At 45.1% G+C, this 20,726-nt stretch overlaps 1 protein-coding gene across 2 annotated transcripts; it reads right to left on the reverse strand.

The window, feature by feature from the left end:
* Window positions 1-845: 845 nt before the first annotated feature.
* On the reverse strand, window positions 846-7,063 carry TMEM207 (transmembrane protein 207). 2 transcript variants are annotated; one of them, XM_085069394.1, is made up of 5 exons: window positions 6,676-7,063; window positions 4,855-4,892; window positions 4,414-4,449; window positions 3,819-3,958; window positions 846-2,884 (listed from the first exon to the last, which is right to left on the reverse strand). In XM_085069394.1, the coding sequence occupies exons 1-5, from the start codon at window positions 6,769-6,771 to the stop codon at window positions 2,736-2,738; spliced, it is 459 nt and encodes a 152-aa protein (XP_084925520.1). In that variant the 5' UTR covers window positions 6,772-7,063; the 3' UTR covers window positions 846-2,735. The 2 variants fall into 2 exon arrangements, with proteins under 2 accessions (XP_084925520.1, XP_084925519.1); XM_085069393.1 differs by having other exon boundaries at window positions 4,405-4,449; window positions 6,676-7,061.
* Window positions 7,064-20,726: the final 13,663 nt, after the last annotated feature.

Consider the following 20,726-nt stretch of genomic DNA (forward strand, 5'->3'; position numbering starts at 1 on the left):
GGCTTTTCTTTCCTTGCGATTCTGGAAACATCAGCCAAGCTGCATTAACTGCCCTCATTAAGGGCTGAGTGCTTATAAAAATATCAATTACCAGGCAAAATCTCTGCTTGTGTAAGAATGGGAACACAGGTCTGGAGAAACCTTGTCTGCTCTGCTGGAGCACATGGGAGTCAGGTGGCAAGCTGGGACAAGCAACTTTCTTAGGGAATAATGGGTTGGTGGGACCACCCAAAATGCTTTTACAGAAGGAAGAAACCCATCCTCTTCTCCATTCCAGTGATCAGGAAGCCAAGGACCAGGGCCCTGAGCCCCTTCTCAGTGTACTCTCTTTCTCTGCCCCATGCCAGCAGCAACATTAGTTTATGTCTCCTGCACAGCAACCCTACAAGAGCTATTTTTTTGCAGATTCCTCCTGGCTTTCAGCAGTTGTTGGAAGCTCCTGTGGCTCCTGTCATGTTGCACAGGTACCACAGCACACAGGTTCTCCCACGCTGGTGACTCCAGATGGAGCCAGATTTTGTGACAGCCATTAGCTTACTATGAGCCACTTGTCACAGTTCTGACGGAATAATTTGATTCCTTTTGTGCATAATTAAAGCTCCTCAAACATGAAACCGAAGGCACTTGAATGCACACAAGTAGCAGGGGAGCAAACCCGTTTCCTTGAATGTCTCTGTGTGCTGAAAGCCTTGCTTGCCCTCTGTTGGGTGGCTGGGGAAGGATTTACCACCTCGGGAACCACTGGTCCTTGAGAAAGAGGGATGCAGAGGGATTGGAGGCATTGAAACCAGAGCAGTCCTTGCTTGTTAGCCTCTCCAGCCATCTGATTAGAAGGTGACATTCAATGAAATTAAAGGCAGCAATTTATTTAGAGCCAAGCCATTAATAAGCAGGAGGCAGTAATGTTTTATGCAGCACATAATGCAGAGAACCTGTGGAGCTCACTGCCACGGAGGGGTCACCGAAGCAGACACGGCGTGTAGGTGGGAATCAAGTGACGGCTGATTTAATGCCCACTAACAGGCTATGCAAGCTGCAGTGACAAACATAATCAAATCTCATGCTTCAGGGCATAAATTGAAGGGGTTGTGTGGTGGAAGCAGTCATGTATACGAAAGATCTGATCCTGCGAGGTGCTGATTACCTGTGATTCTTACTAAGTTCAGCCAGCAAAAAGGACACTCAGAAGTTGCTTTCCTTCTCCCCTGGCTGAGTCTTGCTAATTTCCTTTATTAATAAACCCAGTAATATTTTAGCCTGCTGGCACAAACATTCATTTGGCTACAAGAAACATTTACTTCCTTTCACACAAGAGTCAAACATTAAAGCTGCTTCTAAAATAAGATTTTAGTGGTGCTGGCAAATAATTTTCTCTCAAAATATTCTGCAATTCTTTATCTAGCAAATGTACTTACATAGAATCATTATGAGAATATTATACCTTTTAGTGGATATATCTTCCCACTTTCCTTCCTGAGCATGGGAAATGGTGCTAACCTCACTTTATTTCATGGAGGTGCTCCATGATGGAGGCTGTGGCCTTCCATTAATCTCTTGAGACACTAATCCCAGATAGACCCAGCTGCCCAAATGGGAGCTTAGCATGGGACCAGCTGTGACATTGTCTTCTGCAGCAAGAGAGGTGTGACTGAACCCCCAGCCCTGCCACTGAGAGAGCAGAGGCAGAGAGGTCAGGCTGGCTGAATTCAGCCTTCAGTGACCTGCCCATGACAAACAAAAGGAAATCTTTGCTTTCATCTGAAATCCAGCTAAGGGGGATACTCGGCATCTCTCCTCAGTAATTTGAGAACTAGTTAGGCTAATACCTCCAAGCAATCACTTTTGTTTAGTTGATCCTGCTGGGGCACAAGGAAGTCTGGATGGCTTCTTAAAGTCTTTTTCCATGCTGTCTGCAGTGATCACCTCAAAGAAATGCTGATAGATTTCTGTAGCTAAGTACTAAGTACCTAAACCTCCAATTCATGACTTTGGGGAACTTCCACGTGGGTCCTGGGCCATTCAAAGCCTGCTGGACTGCAGTGCTAGGGCAAGAGTAGCTGGGGACAGTCACTGTGAAATTAAGAACAGCTCAAATGAGCAAACTCACTTTTTTATGCTCTGTAACCAGCTCCTGCCGCTGCTACTCCCCCATAATCCCTGTCTCTTGTTTTCTCTTCCCTGGCCATAAATTTGCTGCCTTTTGCACTAGACAAATCTGATATGCTGCGCTAAATATTTTAAATGTGGCAAATGATCCTTCATCACAGAGTGGCATGATTGCATTACAATGTATTAGAACAACATGACTTTGCCAGAGGGTGTTTCTTGGCACAGTGCCGAGTGAAGGAGGCAGCCCAAGTTTGAGAAGCAACTATCAAGTCATTTATCAACATTTAGTCCTAAAACACATGGGGTTGCACCAGCTCAAGCAGCCTTACAGAGATAAATCTAGAGGCTGAGCCAGAAACCCCAAATACAGACAGGCCTTTGAGGAAGTTTCTTGAAATCCAGAGACGTCAAAATGTCAAGCTGAGCTCCTGTGACAGATTCAACACATACTTCTGGCATTTTTTCTGTTGCATTTAGTCTCATCTTTCAGGTTCAGACGAAATATGTGCTGCTTTTCAGTCCATCGGCCAACCTGTGGAAAGGGCTGATTTGATCTCACACTCCTTTAGCATGATGGAAGATCTTTGATGAACCAAGTAGGATCACTGAAAGCCAACATGTGGTGTCTAGAACTTGTTTTCCTTCATAACATCCTCATATGATGGAGGCAATTCAGTTTCCTCAAGGCTGAAGCGTGGGGCAGGAGAGGAGGAAATCTCTGAAGTCATGCAGGGGCTCAGGGATCCAGAGAATGGGCATGGAGGTGCTTCAGGAGCTGGGGAAAAAGCAAAGTCATGACTGTACAGCAGACAGGCGTGAAGAGCAAGTGTGGGGGTGAGAGGGGTGAGCCCAGGAGGAGCTGCCAAACCACTCAGAGACAAGAAAGGCATGGATGCAATTTTTGAAGCATGGCATCATAAAGCCGTTCACCACAAACTCCAAATACAAGGAGCTGGGACAGAGGAATTTGGGTGGGTTTGGGGTGGAGACACTGTCCATGGCCACCCAGAAAGCAGGTAGTACACCCTCTGGGGAGGGCTTGGCCTGATGACAGAATTAGCTTTATTTTTCTTGGAGGGACGTTTCCTGGCCCAGCCTGCTGATGCTGCTGGCCATCCTCCAGGTCAATTTTGGATGCTACACAGTCATTATAGCCCAACCCTCAAAACCTGGGTGCTCCTAGGGGAATGTTGAGGCTGGCTACCACAACGAACAGCAGCCACCAGGGCAATCTTTTGACAGACCCTAGGGTGTATCATCCAGCTGAGCTGTCTACTGGGGTGCCTCAAGTTATACCAGTACAGTTTACTTGAGTGAGAAATGAAGGACTCATCCTGGAAAGGGCTGGAAACATGTTGGAAAGGGCTGCCTGACCCCAGTGCCTGTGGCTGCATGTGTTGGGTTGCTGAGTGCCCTGGCACTGAGGAGAAAGTCCCACACACCCCCAATGTTAGCCTGGCCAAGCCCCAGCTAGGCACCTTGGGGACACATTGGACACACTGGGACAGCACCAAGGCATGGCTTCAGCCCTCCATGGTCTGGACATGTCCCCAAGATGCCACAGCTGGGCACCCCTCTGTTCATCAGAAATACAGCTCATGTCTGCATCCCAGCTCCCACTCAAGCCTGACCGCCTTTTACTGGGTTATGGATGGGCCACGGGAAGCCCAGCAGGGCCACGGGGACATTGCAGCAGGGACAGGACTAACCACAAAAGGCATCTGAGCTGCTGAGGGCAAAGACAGCCACGGTGCGCCGTGGGAAGCAGCTCCTCCGCTTCAGCCAGCACTGCAGGCAGCAGCAGATCCCGCAGGACAGGAGCAAGGCCAGGAAAAACAACATCAGGAACCTAAGGCAGAGGCAGCAGGGAAGGAACAGTACCATCACCATCTGCGGGCAGCACCGACAGATGGCTGCACGTCTTCAAATTAACATATTCATTAACATCTTTTGCAAATAGCCGCTAAATGTTGCGGTTTCCCCACCAGCGCACTGGACATGATCAAAGTCCCCAGAAACCAATGTCTCACTCCTGAGTGCTCAGCAGTGAGGGCTGGCTGGAAATTCAAACATTTCTCCCTGAAATCATCCATCGTTTTTTCCCAGCTCGGTTGTCAGCATACAGTGAGGAGGATATGGATAAATGATTTCCATTAGTTTGTAAAGACAGAACACAGGGACAGCCCAGGAGCAATGCTCTCTAGCTATCAGTCTCTCTTAATGCCTTTCTCTCCATATATCCATCAAAGAATATTATGTGCCAGTTTTTTCCTCTAAAGCAGATCTGAGACTTACCACACATACCAGCTGCTAAAGTTTTCATCGCTCTGTCCAATGCACCTAGAATTGAAGAATAAAAAACTTTCAGTCCAGTGTGAGGGGGCTGCTGTACCCACCCCAGCACATCTAGCAACACAAAGAGGAGCATCATCAGTAAGGAGAAGTTTTCTTCCATGAAGGAAGCCCTATTAGAAGTTTCTCTATGTAGATGGAAGCAATGCAGATGATGCAAGAAGCAGAGTGCAACTGGTTTGCGTTTCAACACTGGCACCCTCAGTGTTTTTGCTGAAAACCCAAAGGGTTGCCAGCCTCTATTTCCTCTTTTGAAAAAAAACCCCAACCTTAAATGGCCTTTTTCTGGATGTCCTTGTTCCTGTGTGTGCTGCTGTGCCAGGCAGGAGCACAGAACCCTGAAAGAGCCTGGGTTGAGGGCAGCTGTGGGTGAGAGGATGAAGCCACACTCACCTCTCGCCAAGCTCACAGTCCGACTCGGAGTCTGCTAACTGAAAACACACATGGAAATCAGACAGTGCTGCTATGTTGGTCTTTCACAATTTACCAGTATGATTACTGTTCTTAGAGCGGGAAGTTGAAAAGGAAAAGCCATACAAGTGCTAGTCCTGCAGGGTTGAAACCAGACCTCTCCTTAGGGATCCACCCCTGTGGGTCTCTGCTCTGTGCCAGCTCATATCGAAACCAGCAGAGAACCTCACCAAGAGCCCAAGAAATTCAATAGCTCGCAGATGAAAGCTAGGCCAAGGAGAAAGCATTCCTTTTGATGTGAAAGAGGGAATGACAAGAGCAGGGAAACACCAGCTGGAGTCAGAGACCTGCTTACTGCAACTGGGCTTTGCTATTCAGAAATATCTGCTGAAACTGCCCCATAACCAAATTCTTGTTCTGTGGCTCATTTTTTTGGGGGGGAGATAATTGTGAATGCAGCTGTAAATTAGAGCTGTTTTGATCAGAACTGTGCTCTACCCAGCATTTTCCTATTTTCAGATAGTAGTGGTGCATCATTCCCAGAGTCAGGTTTCAGGTATTGCAAATATGTCAACCTGAAACTTGTTTTTCAGGTATATTTTCTACTTTCCACTCAAGCCAGTTTATTTTGGCAAACCTTGTTGATCTTAGCCTCAGTTTCATGTTATCTGAGCAAAAAGTAACCAGAGTAGTTCATCAGTATAATTGAATCCAATTCAATACATTTTTTTGGCTGACTGGTGCTAGGTGTGTTATAACAGTTGCCCAACGTTGCTACAAAAAAATTCACATCAGGTATAGAATTGTGATTACACTGGAAAGCAGATGAACAAAATAAAGCAATTTAGATTTATTTCTCGGAAAAACTATTAGAATGTAATTTGTAAATAATTACTTTGGATTACCCTCTGCATATATCCAAAACACGTTGAGATTTCTGACTTTGAGTCAAACTGGAAAGTTCTGTTCTGAATTAGAAATTTGTATCAAATATGCATAATTGAAAGATCTAATTTTAAATCTCTAGTTAATGGGACTTCTTTTTGTTACAGAAAGCTTGAGCCGCTGTAAACAACAAGAAATCCCCCCACAAATCTCTATAATGTGTCTGATCCTGTGCACACACTGCCTTTCAGTCCCTAGTTTCACCAGAGATCTTTGAGTACAGGCAGTCTTTCATATAAAGCATTATCTGTGAAATTTCACAAGTGACTGAAACCCAAACGAGAAATAGAGAAAAAGACAGAAGCTTCAACTCTTCCAGATGTGTCCTTTTAAAACTGAGCTAATTTGCCATGTCACACATGCACCCTGGTGCAGAATATTTTAATTCTTTTGGGTTTTTTTGCACTTCGGCTGATTATTAAAACAACAGGTCAAAAGCAGATAGCTGATTGCTGTGATTACATGTGCCCTGAGTATTCTTCATGGCTGAGTGACAACCTCTGGACTCTCTTTTATCATCCCTCAAACCACCTCATCCACCTTAGCGTAGTTAAACTGCAGCAAAGTGCATCTGCTCTGAGGCAGGAATCTGTCAGAGCAGCCAAACACCCATCCGTGCTGCTGAAGCCCCAAGCTCTTCCATTTCAATAGCCACAGACAGAATAAAGGATTAAGGCAGTCACGTTTTTTCTGCATTAATTGGAATTTTAGTGAGGTTTCAATCTTTCCCAAATTCATTAGGCCCTCAAAAAATCCTTAAAAAAAAAAAAGGGCTGATGACTAAATTCTATAAAAGTTGGAATCCTTCCCCCACAAAATCCCTAAAATCAGCCTGGTCCCAGTGAAGGATTTGGTTACCTGGAAGAAGGTTAAACACAGAACTCCAGTTCCTGCTGTGATCCATGAAGTTAAACACAAAGCTCCACGACTCCGCATCACTAGTGTGAGAAACATTGGAAGAGCTTTGTTTGCAGCAATGTTTTACCTTCTGTAATTTGGTGCTCTTAAAACCTCTCTGCACATCATGCCTCCAGCCAGAAAACGTTACCCAATGGCTTCCTGTGCCTCAGAAATTAGCTCTAGCCAGGGAGCAAATTTGGGTTTGCAGGGACACAAACAGCTAACAGAAGTTAAAGGAACACTGGTTTAAGGTCAGCACCTTGCAGTTGTTTCGGTATTTTCATAGCTGTTCACAAATTCCTGCTGCTGAAGCTTAGTTCCATATTAACCCATGGCTGCACTTAACAGGACCTGCTACAAATAAAGTCACTGGAGTCCGTGCAGTGGGGCCACAGCTGCATTGAATGCTGCCTTCAGATGGAATATTGGCATTACAGAAAAAGCAGAGTCACCTCCAACCACGTCCTGTGCACTGTGCCTACCACCTCAAACCTGCACCAAGGATGAGGGAAACTCTTCCAAGTCTGAGACAGCCACCATCAGCATCATTACTGCTGCTATGCAGCTGCCAGGGTTTGGTTTGCCAGGAAAATGCAGCACAAAAAAACCCCATACATCCCCAGTGGTTCTCATAAGGGGCACAGAATTTCATTGCACATTGGTCCTTTCCTGAGGATTGACTTAATTCCTACATATTCATCCAGGTCATATGGCTAAACAGGGGCAGAAGACGCTTTGCACCGTAGCTCTGATCCCCTCAGAAGGGACAATCCCAGTTTGTTCAGCAGTCAGTAATAGGTTGTCACTGAAGTTTACAGCCCGTGGCTGAAATGCACCATTAACTGCAGTTCTTCCAGATTTAACACAAAGGGTGTTGCCATGAATATGTTTAGTCGTCACTCCAGAGTTAAGCATTATGTTGGGATGCCATTACTTCCGTAATGATTGACAAAGCCGAGCTGCTCTTGAGATGTACCTCTGTGGCTTTGCTCCAGCTGAAAGGTCAAGAAGTCTAACCAACTGTGATACACATGCACAACACAGGTTTGTTATTCAATGTTCAAGTTTTGCATAAACCCAGGCCAAGCCCTGGTGTTCTCTAATGTTTACTTTCAGCTCAGCACTAATGAAAGGAGAGCCTCTGAAATGATGCCCGCTGAGAAAGCATCTCTCATGATGGTGCTAAGTGCATGTGCTACACAATATAAATGGTCTGAACATGCTGTCCTGCTTCAGACCAATCCTTTTCAGTGTTGCTCAACAGTAAATTGCCAAACCAATTTCTTTGCTGTTTTCTTAAAAGAAAAAGCTCCTGCAGTATAAAAATGTGCTCAGCCTTGCTGGGAACTGTGTGACTCTTACAATTTCAGGCTTCAATGAGGTCATCCATCATTGGACTAATTTCAGTTTTCTTCCTCTCACAATTACTTCCCTCATGCCAGCACCCAGGGTGCCTTCAATTTAGAGCCTCCAAATGGATCAACCCCAGTATTTTGGGGGACAGGTACCTCAATAAGCTCCTGGTATTGAAAAATAACACATGGCTTCTGTTCTGTGTCTGTTTCCAGAAGAAAAGGGAAAGGATTGAATTCTGTCACTGCTCAGCTCCTGGCCTCCAGGCAAACTTTGATGTTTCCTGCTGGTTGGCCCCATACAGAGGTTCCAAGGGATGATGGCAATTTGTGAAACCTGCCCCACATTCTCTGTAATCGTGTCAAGAGGAGAGAGTTGGCTTAAAGGGCCTCCATGAATAGTCCTGTCTTTTGCTTCAGGACTGATTTCAATACTGAAATGAGCTACTGCTTCAGCAGGAAAATTCACCCTGTCCATGATCAGCTGAGCAGCATGAATACATGAATATCAAAAAGAACCTCAACACTTGCTCTAAGACAGTGAGGACTGGACACCAAAAACCCAGAGGAGTTTTGCACAGAAACTCATGGTGGGCTGTGACCTCTCCTGCTGCTCCCTGCCTGCTGTGGCATTGCTGCCTTCGGGGCTGTGCAAAGCTGAGACCCATCGTCTGGATAGCTCTGTGTTCAAGGGCTAGCTCCAGTCTGAGGGATTTCTCCAGGCTTTTTGCCATCCCCCAACAAAGAGATACATGCACACATACTTGCACACACACAGGAAGATAACCCCTGCTCACTCCTCCTCTACTTACTAGATGAAAAGTTTGGAATCTCTTTCCTCCTCAATTATACCCACCTCATCTCTGGACTCGGGAGGCTGCTCCCTGATAGATTTAACTCATGGCCATCAGATTAACATGCTGTTATTTCCTCATCACCTTATGTCGTTGCTAGGTGACAAATGCATCTCCCAGGCAGCAACAGGAACTACCGAAACATAGAGCAATTTATGACTGTCCATTATTGCTTTCCTTAAAGTGCCTGGCCCTTTCCATGGGAAGAAGATGTGCAGTTCTAGGATCGCCCAAAAGGTGACTTTTAGAGTTGCCACAGAAACCACCTCCACTGGGGGATGGCTCTTGCTGGGCTTCAGGAAAGGCATGAAAAGGAATGCAAGACTGGGAGACAGGAGGAATTTGGGAGGAGATGATTTACCTTGTCAAGTCTGAGAGGGTCAGGTTTGGGTAGAGGGTCTGAATTTCAGTAAATGGCCTCCAAATTGTATTTATGTGCACTAGAAGTGATGGCCTATGTTTCCTTGAGTGCCATAGAATTAATTTCACACACACTTTTAGAATGAGCCAAAGTTTCAGGGAACACCCTGGTGACTTCTGGATTTTGGTAAGAGTGGGAAGCAATTCACTGGTAAACAGAAGCCCACACAAAACCCCTGGCAGCCTGCAAGCACAGCTAGCAGTTTAAACCTGATTAAAGCTCTTCCTAGGCTGGCTTCAGAGCATTTGGTGGTTGCTGGGGATGTCTTTCGGGAAAGCAATCATATTGCTATGCTCTGACAACCTCCCAGAACCGTCCAGATTTAAACTGTCAAAGACTCAGAAAAAGAAGGAGAGGGCAGCAGGAGAGGTGGTATGTGGAACAGAACGGAGAACACACAGAGATGTGGAAGGGAGACAAGGAACATCAGCACAGTCCTACTCTCTTCATTAAGGTCAACTGACAAGAGTTAAGCACCTGTTTGCTTTTTTATGCTGCAGTGTTTTCACATCACCACCACAATCCATTCTTGCTCCTGCTCAAGGCCATTGGCATCTCTCCTTTCCCTGCTTGACTTCACCACCATGACCATCTCAGTCTTTATTTTTGCAGCTACATCCTTGGCATTGAGGCTCAGCCAGGCTGCCACCATCCCTCCTGACTTGGCCAGGGAAGACTCAGCCAGTAAATTCAGTTTAGTCCAAGAGAAGAGCAGGGTAATGGGGAGGATTGAGCATTTCCTCTCTGCAACAGGAGAACCAAGGCAGCTTTTGTCTCATCCTCAGTAAGTGGAAGCCACAAGGAGCTGCTCATTCCCTACACACACACACACTGAGATGACTAAATCCAGCACTGGGGAGAGCTTTTTAAGCTAATGGCCAGTGCTGGCACGGGAACAAATGGGAGCAAACCAACCATGAATAAATTGAGGCTGGAAATGCAAAGAAGGTTCACCCCATCCGGAGCAGCAAGGTTGAGCAGCAGCTTGTCCGTGGGAGGAGTGTGGGCAGGAAACCAAACGGCTCCTGGGACAAATCAGAGAGCTCCCATGGGAGATGTAACCACTTCAACAAGCCTTGCTGACCCAGGGAGCTCATTCCCACCCCATGGAACCACCCCAGTAGCTCCTTAGACCCTCAAACCCCTCTATGTGCACAGGAGTCAGCCAAGGTGGCTCTGGGCTGGAGTGAGCGAGGAAGGATGAACATTTTAAACCAAGCCCTGGTCGAGCTGGCACGGCCTGTTGTCTTTGAAAAGGATTATAACCAGTTGCTGCTTGCTGATGAATGCAGCCCTTTGTGAGCCTGTGCGGGGGATGTGCTGCACAGGGGGAAGGAGAGGCTCTGGGCACGGATTTGAATGAATGCAAACAAGGATGACATTGTTCTGCTGCATCCTCCTCAGCAGTGAGGCTTCGGAGGTCACCCCTGAGAGCTCAGGCAACTGCAGCTACCTCGGCATGTTGGATGGTCCAGAGAGCCCTTTTGTTTGCCTTGGTGCATCAGTAGGGAAAATCCAGCAGAGAATGGGGTCAGTGAAGGCTTTTGCCTGGTAGGAAGCTAAAGAAAAAGGGATCTCCTTTAGGTTGTGTAAAAGAAATTTCTCCTAGATGTGCATGCATATCCCATACTGAGAACTACAGAAAACTGCCTTCAATACACAGGTGTTCATACATTCATGGAAGTCAAAACTCTGTAACTACCCAAAGTCCATTGAAGCATTTTGAGAAATTGCTGTGAATTGTCCACAATTCATATATTCCTATGTTCACAGTTCATGTTCCAGCCCTATAATGAACACCTGAAATACCTACTGTATCAACTGAAATAATAAGCTTATCTGAAAGGACCTAGGCAGGAGTTTTCTTGCACTGGAATTCTTGCACGTTAAGAAGTGAACACTTCCAGTAAACGTCTTGTGTGTGCTGATGCTTTGGTGCTGACTCTGCTCTGGTTGTTAAATAGAGAAATCCATGTGCTGTGATTTACAGTGAGCTGTGCTGTGGTGGGACAGGGTGAAGTTGAAAAAGTCAACAGAGTGGCTATTTTTTTTCATCTTCCAAGAGGAGTTTGTCTTTAAAACTTAAGTTGGATCCTAAAGAAAAAACAAAGGAAAAGTGCCAAAATAACAGGATTTGGGCTAAGCCTAGGAGTTATTTCATTTTATGGGGCAATTCAGAGCTCAGAATTATATTTTAAGATCTACTGCACCTGAGAAACAAATGATAGTTGGGCTTCTCTTATTTCTGGCTTGGACATTAGGGCATGAGATAATTCCAGGCTCTATCACTGACTTCCCAAATACCCATGAACTTCTGTGTCTTACAGCTCACCTGGAAAAAGAGTTTAAGAGACCTTTCATCTCAATCTCTCTAGATACCACTGTACCTCCCACAGAGCATGTCAGAAATCAGTTCAAAGGGCTGGATAACCCTCGAGAGTTGAGGAGCAGAAAAGCAGAATTAACATTAAAGCTGATAAAATTAAAAGCAGCTTGAATAATGAGAAAAATGAAGTATACCAGAAATACAAAGTTATCACCAGCAGAAATTTTTCTCTTTTCATTTTTCTTATGTGACATTGAAGCTGATTACAACTACTTGAACCCTGAAGCCTGCTGCTGTTTCTTTGTACTCCAACAGGTCCTCTTACTTTTAATCAGTTAAAGTTGTATATAGATTTAATCATTAAAAATTATAGTTAGGCTTTAGTACTTTTTCATAATATCTCTCTTTTTTTGTTGTTACTCTGTTGCCAGGAGCTAAGAAATTACAGTGAAAAAATTAAAAGCCTTTAGTATTTTCATCCCTGTAATTTACTTAGCGGCTGGGTGTAAAAAGACAAAAGGAGAATAAATTGCTTGAAAGCAAATAGAGGCTTCATTTTCCCCTGCCTTTGAGTTACTGATATCACACTGGACACCACATGGGAGGTTTTGGCTGAGAAATTAGCATGAGACTATCTGGCACATCCTGAAACACATTTTCAAGGCAATTTTCCAGGCAGAGCCGTTTAGCAATGAATGCTGAAATACATCGTGATGCTGGTCATTATCAGCTGGCACATGTGCTGCTCCAGCAGGAAACCCTGTGGTCCAGGGTGAGCTCTGCAAGGGACATGGGCACAGGGCACAAGAACATGGGCACAGGGACATGGGCATGTCTCCTGTGCCTCCTGCAGCACCCAGACTTCATGTGCTCTGTCCTTAAGTGAAGGTACCTGATAACATTTCAGCCTGAGGCTTCCTCAGATGATCCAAATACCTGTTTACTCTTACCACACTTGATTGCTTACCACCCTGCCTTGCATCTCAAATTCCTTCCAGGTGCCCTTTCTGGGTTTATTTTGAATTGCTGGGGGCCTCAGGTGCAGCCTGTCCCCTGCCAAGCACCCCCAGCCCACCTGTGCTCCATGCAGGGATGGGCAGTAATTTCAGACCCTTGTTTCTTGCAGGCAGAGAGAATTTGGAACAGGCTATAGCCACACTCCTGTGTGCCCAGAATTAGTGAGGGCTGTTATGAGCACTTATGGATTCAAGAGATATGGGATCAGCAGGCTGCTCTCCAGCTTTCTTCTTATGACAGATAAAATGCCAAAAGCTCTGCCTGGGAACATGGTGAGCTGATGCTTGGGTGAGATGCTGTGTACCTACCCTCCTTGTGCTCCCCAAGGATGCTGCAGAGATGAGCATGGGGTCAGGGTTGGGATGACACCATGAAGCTCCTCTGGGTTTGCTGCCCATCCACATGAGCTTCCAAAGCCCTGTAGCAGGGCCAGGCTGCCCTCTGGCCACCCAATTCAGAGCTCACCTCCTCTCCAGGCTGGTGCCAGGATGAGAAACAACGTCTGGAAGACCAGATGGAGAGCTTGCGTCTTCCTCCCTGCTCTGCAGGAGTTTTCTGCATGTATAAACAGAGAGAGATATGGGGGATGCTTCCAGGGCAGACAGGGATTGCAAATAAGACCACGCAATAGGAAGGCTTAGCTTAGCCCCTTCTCCCCCTCAACAGCTTTACTGTTTTACTTCATCTCCCACTTTTACATCTTGCCCAAGAATAAATCTGAAAAACACACTCCTGTTTATAATTTCAACACAAACAGCCAGGCTCTTCACACTCCTTTCTTTTAACTCACCCTTTGATTTCCCCACTGACTCCTGCTTCTGCTCTCTCAATTTCCCTCTGGCCACGCAACATTGTCCTAGCAACATGAATCTTCCCAAACTCATTTTCCCTCCTTAGAGACCTGCTCAAATACACCAAAACCCCTTACCTTACTCTAAAGCAGATTTTTATAACCCCTCCATCTCCCACGGGCCTTTGCAGCTCTGGAAGAAAAAGGTGGAAACAATCAGAGCTACCCTTGGAACAGGTGAGAGGGATCCTGTAGGACCTATTCAATAGGAAGGGAAAATGAATCCCCCCTCCTCATTTGGTCTAGTGATCATCTCCCTCTTCTAGAGCAAACACACTCTAACTGGTGGATTCCTTCCTTGTATTTCTAGGGGTCCCTTTTGTGCTGCAACATCCCTCAGATGTGCAGGATGCCCTGGGTTGTATCAGTGTAAGGCTCCTGATACATATGAGAGTATGGATGTCAGAGAAGGGACACTTTCCCACTCCCACCTGGCTGGCACCTGCACCACCTCTCTACTGTGCTAGAGATATCAATGAGCTCTAATCTTAATAAAGAGGAAGGAAATATTTCGTTTCACTCCCAGTTGTGGTCCTTGGACTCATGGGTTTGTGTGACAGAACAGAGTCTTCCAGGGTCTCAGAGGGAGTGCTGGAACCCAGCAGTGCTGAGCTTCAACTGTGTTGTGGCAAGTATGGCAGCTTCCACTGCTAAAAGGCATCCCTGAGGAAGGTTTTCTAGAGGAACACCCTGGCAGCAACACCAGTACAAACACTGAAAACTGCAGTTCACTCACCTCATCTCCCGTGTGCACAGCTCTTCCCTCTGTGGATATTCTCATCCACACTCCCATGCTCTCCTTACTCTTGCAAGCCCAGGTGCCAGGGACAGACAGAATGGGCCTAATCCTATGAGATGCAGGTTTCCCAAAGCCTGCAGGCAGGGTGGATGGTGCTGGGTGGTCCTTGGGGTGAAACCTGGACAATTCAGTCCTGCCAGGCAGGATGTTGCACCACGGGCCCAGCACTGGTGCACAGTGGGCCCTGAGTGGAGCACGACCATCTGTGAATTTACTATTCCTTCTCAAATGCTAATTAGTTATTTACATAAAACTTTGGAACATTTTAATTAGTTGTGTTAATTTAGAATTCACAGAAGAGAGTTATAAAAGTCTATTATATGGGACGCTTATTCAAATGAAGCTTGAAATGGCACATGGTGATGTACTCACAAATCTCCTGCCAACACAGTGAGAAAAAATGAGAGGGTGGCCAGGCTTTGAGTGAGACAGCAGGAGATTGGCATTTCTGATGCACTGGGTAAAGCTGAGAAGCTGGTCCTGCTTAGGAAGATGGTCCTTTCCCACTTGAGGTCTCAGTCTGACAGTTCCAGATTCATATTGTCCCAATGTTGTTGCGTTTGATGTGTCCTCCTCCTCCTCCTCAGGGGAGGATTAACAGTTCTCTCTTTCCTATCTTTTCTACCTGTCAACTATTTTTTTTTTAAACTTGTAGGAAGACATGATTAGGATTGAGTTTGTTTGAGATGATTCAAATCAGGCTAAAAATGGCCAGCAGTTTATGGAGCCAGAGGAATGAGACAGATGGACATCAGCCCAACAGTCATACACTCACATCACCTTGATCCTTTAGGTGATTAGGTGATGCAAACAAGTACACTTCAAATACAGACCTGCCAGGTCTAGAAGCTCCCATTGCTCTGGGATGGGCACCACAAGGCAGCAAACCTCCCCCCTGCTCACAGAGGCTGTGACAGCATTGCTCTTCCATCCCACCTGTGGGTATTGCACTGGCAATGAAGGCAGGGTGTGCTGGTCCAGCCTCAGCTGGGCCTTTATTCTCCAGGCAGCTGGAAAAGGCTTTCCTTCATGAAGTTAATCTTTTTCACGGCACTAAATTCAATTAAAGCAAAGATGCCTTTAAGTGGCTGGACTGATAACTCCATAAATCCAGCTATCTCAGGTTGCTACAGAATCTAAATTACCCCATCACCATTAATCCCGAGATAGAAAAATGTCCAAGCAGCTATATAAAATGAGACACTACCCTAAGATTTCATCTGGCAGGGAAAACCGTTTTCTGTATAAAATACAGCCCACTTTACCTCTTGAGGTTTAAGACTCAATTCAATAAATCTAGAATTATGCTATGGAAAATCATCTTCCTTGAAGGAAGGTAAGTTCCAGCATCACAACCAATTGTGACAGAGCTGCTGTCTGCCTGAAGAGCTTGAGGACAGCATGGAGTGAGGGAAGCACAGTGGTCTATCCAAAACATTATAAACAGAATTCATGGGTGGTCAGATTAAAAGTGAGAGGAAACAACAAACTCTTATGTGGTCCGTGACAAAACACCTGTTTTCTTGGTGCTTGCAAGAAGCCCAGGAATGTTTTAATGTCATTTTTTGAAAAATAACAGTAGGACTTTTTTCAGTGCAATAACATTGCACTAAAACAGATCCACTCCACTCAAATCAATTAGCTGGGCTTTCTGTACTTCTCTGATGACCCACAGCCCAGTGTTTTGCAGACTGTTGGGCAAATTATTCCTAGAAAGGCCATGTTTTCAAACTAGAAAGAAGGTTTGGCCTGCACAGACTCCATGGACACCTGTTATTATGCACAAACAGTGGAAAATGTGATTGTACATAGCAGGGAGGGATCACAGAGGATTGCCATGAGAGGCAAGAGGAAACTGCAGGAGCAAGTGACCTGTTCATTGGTTTGTGGGTTATGCTAGCAGAATAAGAAGCAGAGATAAGTCTTGCTATAAAACCTGTTAGGAAGGGGAGTGGAGAACATGTTATAAATATTCTGTTCTGGGAAAGCACGTGGACCAACCTAAGGATAGGCTAGTTCACTTGGAGATGGAATAACTACCTGGAGGTGTCTGCTTCCATCTCTAATGTCTTTGGCTGCTGGGGGAAGGATCAGGACACACCTCAAGACTGTGCAATCACATGGGAGTAGGTTCATTGATTTGATGGAGGCCAGAGTGAGACTGCTTAGTCTTTATCAAAGAAAAGTCTGAAGATACTTTGAGAATCACTGCCATCATCAAGGCAAATCAGAAATATTCTCTGAACAAGAATTTACTTGATAGCAACAACAGAAAGGAGTGAAGATGGAAGACACTGTCAGCCTTCAGCTGGCAGGTAGTTCATGGGTGTCAGATCCTTTAATCCAACCTTTTAAAGCTCATCAAAAGATTTTACAGCAAGTGTATAAATGCCCTGTGAAATCCAAGGCTGCTGGGAATTATTTAGGACAAGAGCCAAACATAATTCAGAAAAAAAATTGGACATTGCCATGGAAAATTTGCAGAACAGTGTTTTCTGGAAAGCTTTTCTGTTATGATGCATAAACTAGATTCACACTAACAGAGGTGCAGAAGAAACATAACTCATAATTACTCTCTTACTTTCCTCTGGCTGTAGTGGGAGCCAGGACACCAGAATTGTGCACAGCAAAGCAATCCCTATTTCCAGTTTTGAGCTCTTACTGTTTATTCAGAGCTCGCCCATTGACCCATCTTCCTGTCACAAACTGATTAAGTGCACATGTCAGAAGGATTGCCAGCAATCTACAGCAATCACTGGAAAAGAAAAGGGAGCTGGAGGGTATAAAACAAGCAGCTTTTCACTAGTGACTTCACTGTGAAGGAGCTGGAAGTCATGGCAGGCCAGTGGCACATGTCAGGATGGTCCAGAAGAAAGATGGAAATGGTTGGGGAGCTCAGTCATGAAAAAGTGCCTGCAGCCTTGCCTCGACCTGAGCCTTGATCCTTTTCTCCAGGTTCAGAAAGGAAGGCTCCCAGGGTGGGCTTGGGATCCTAGGCACAGCATCTCCTCACTGGGCATGAGATCCACCCCAAACCTCACTCCTACTGCCTCCACCCCTCAGAAGTCTGTCTCAGCATTGCCCAGCATGGAAGTTTCTTTTGCGTGAGAAGAAGTGGCTCAGCATGGTAGAAACAGGAGCTGGAGTGAGTTGGTCCACAGCATCAGAGTGGGACATTATCTCCTGATGTCCCAGCCCTGTACCTTGGGTGACAGCTTGGACATCTCCCAGGCTGGCCAGGACTTCCCAGGACTGCAGGCAGGGTGAAGAAAAAAACTTTCACAAAGGGGTAAATCTTTCCTCATCAGCTGGGAAGGGTGAGTAGATCTACTCTACACTTCATCAGAAAACAGTTTTGCAAAGCTTGAGTACTCAGGTGATGAAGAACTGCACTTGGTAGATAGAAAATGCACATCACATCCTGTAAACCTTCCTAAAAGGGCATCACAAATTAATCTCTCTGATGAAGTTCTTAATTTCTTTTTTTTTTAGAGCATCATTTATCAGTTTAATTTAACGTTACTTCAGTTGCTAAGGAGCCATGATTGCAAACCTCCACCAAAAAGGAGTTTTGAACACTAATGTCTGGTCATCTAACTGGAAAATATTACAAACTCAAGCTGAAATCAACCCTCTCCAGCCACACTGCACAGTGAGACATAGAAATGTTCTCTATTATATATAATAACACTGTTTATTAGTCAAGACTTGTAACTGTTGGAGAGAACAGCAAAATCACAAAAGGCTCAGTAGAAGAGACTTGCAAATTAGTCTCATTACTCTTGAAATTGAACTGCTTTCCATGCTCCTGGCAGAGATACCTCAAGGATACTGAGATTGCCTGTGTATTGCATTTCAGATCATGATCGTTCTGCTTTACACAGTAATGTACTAAGTCTCCATCAGGCCAGTGATGGGAAGGGGTTGTTTACTTAGTGATGTGTGAAATGATGAATAAATCTTCAGGAATTATTTTGGGGGATAGGGCAGTGAGGGGAGAGCTTTATTACATTCCTGGATCACCACCAAAATCCAGAAATTTTGCACATCTTTCAAATAATGAGCATCAAATGGGAAAAAAAAAAAAGTAAGGTTCAACGCTGGTTCAAATTTCTGCACTACCAAAAATGTTCCTTCATTTCAATTAAATCTTGACCTATTTTTAATCAAAAGAGCCTGCTGTGTCTTTCTGCCTCAGAAGACTGACATTGCCAGCAGGATGCTGCAGCCTCAGGTCCCAGCTCCCCGGGGAGTGGTGGAAGTTTTCCTTGGGGCCACACAGTGCAGGGAGGCTCTGCTCCATGGGGCCATGGACTGCATCCCACACTGTCCAGAGCACCTCTCCCCACTGCCACCCCTGCAGGGCACTCACCTGGTGACCTACAGGAGGTCTCAGATGTACCAGCAACTGGAACCCTAAAAATGATCCCTGCAGCTCCCAGCCCACACCTGGCATAGGTTGGGGCATCATGCTGGACCCATTGTGGGGTCACAAATAGGGACCTGAGCTGGCACTGAGAGAAACAAGGCAAAGAGACAGGTCAGTAGCTTTTATAGATGAGTATTTTCAAAGAAAAAAAAATAGAGCAATGTTTTGAATAAGCTCCTGTGACATAAATATTAAATAAGCAATATAAACGCTCTATACAGACATATACACATACATGCATGCATTATGGAGAGCTCTTCTTTACTCATTAATTCTCTCGGGAGTTAGAAAATCACGGCTAAAAACAATCATTTGTATGCAGAGATAGACTGCACAGAGACACAGAATTTTCTGTTCCTACCAAGACAATACTTTTTGGAAAAACCCCAACAAATTAATGTGAGCCATACCCAATAATTTTGTCTAAACAAATAGCAGAAGAGATATTTCCAAAAAGTAAAGAAATAAAAAGAAAAGGATTGATTTTTATATTTGTAATTTCGTAAGCTTTAATTTCATAACACTGTTCTCAAGACCTGACCAACTCAACCCTTACAGGAGACTTCTAAAAATCTGTTTATTGCACTATCATGAAACAGGGGTGAGGAATACTTACCACAAAAAAAGGTAAAACTCCACAAATTCGATTTTAAGACTGTTTAGGACAATCTTTCCACTTTTCTGACTGATCACCAAAGTCAAAAGTTTCCCAGTTCTCCCAGGGAAACTCATGTGTCTCACAACTGGGCAGATGGGCCATGAGCCAGCAGCTCTACTTGCCCCTGCCATTGCCTGCTCTCACCACCAGCCACAATGGACACAGGCAGTCCCACTTCTGCCCCAGCACTTCCACTTCGTGCTGCACCTTTAAACCACAAGGCAAGAATTCTTGAGCAATAATATTCAGTCTGATATTGCATAATCTGCTGAGCATGTAAAAATCTGAAAGATTAGAATAATGTCTACCAGCACTATGAGTTTGGTGATACTGACTGATTTAAAAAAAAAAAGTTGTTAAAAAAATAAATGTTTTCCCTGGACATTGGGAGGATGAGATGTTCCCTTAACATTTGATGGGACTTTCAATCAATATTTCCTGCTTTTTCCTGGCCTTCTGCAGCATCCCCCAACTTTATTTCTGATCTTGAACACTGAAGGTTTAATCAATCACTGTTCCTCCTGCTTTTGGAATCTAAGTGGTTCAAAGCACTTGTATTTACTGAATGTCATTAGGCCATGGTGATGAAGTAGCTCTGCTTGGATCTTTAATCCACTCCTTGTTACAAAAAAAAGTGAGATAGAGCTGTCTTTACCTGGTAGCATTTTATAAGGTAAAGCCCTGGACACTGCCTGGAGGGGAAAAGGACTGATCTCCCACATTCCTCTAGGCTCCTCTTGAGGTTAACAGAAAGAGGACAACAGATACCTTGTGAATTACTGCCTGGCAAATTAAACCTTCTTTCTTTCATTGAAGACAAGGCTGGAATATTCCTTATTTTGTTACAGAATGTAGCAGTAGTTGATTTGATCCGTATTACCGCCAAATTTTATCTCCTGCACGCCTGGAGAGTTGTTTCAGGAGGAGATGACAGATGCTACCAGCAATAACAAAAGCACATGCCCTTTGGATATGTAACCAAAATGCAAAGGGCTTGCTTAGCTCCTTCCAGAAGTACAAGCATACCTGGCTACAGTGGGAGAAGAGAATTGAAGAGCTGCTCCCTGGGGACTTGCAGCAGCTCCCTCTTCCTCAGACAGGAGACCTGAGGGATTCACAAGCTGTGCTACACTGGGTGACCATGCCCTGCTTTAGGCTAGGCTCTGGCAATCCCCTCAGCTTGGCTTTTCACCAAAAAGAGAGGACCTGTGCCATGGTTTTTCAGAAACCCAATTCCACAGAGCCACAGAACTTCACAGTGCCAAACCCTCCCACGCTTGAGCTCATCAGGAGTTAACTGATG

This window comes from Lichenostomus cassidix, chromosome 9 (assembly GCF_008360975.1).
Source record: "Lichenostomus cassidix isolate B80296 chromosome 9, HeHo_3.0, whole genome shotgun sequence".
Taxonomy (NCBI): Eukaryota; Metazoa; Chordata; class Aves; order Passeriformes; family Meliphagidae; genus Lichenostomus; species Lichenostomus cassidix.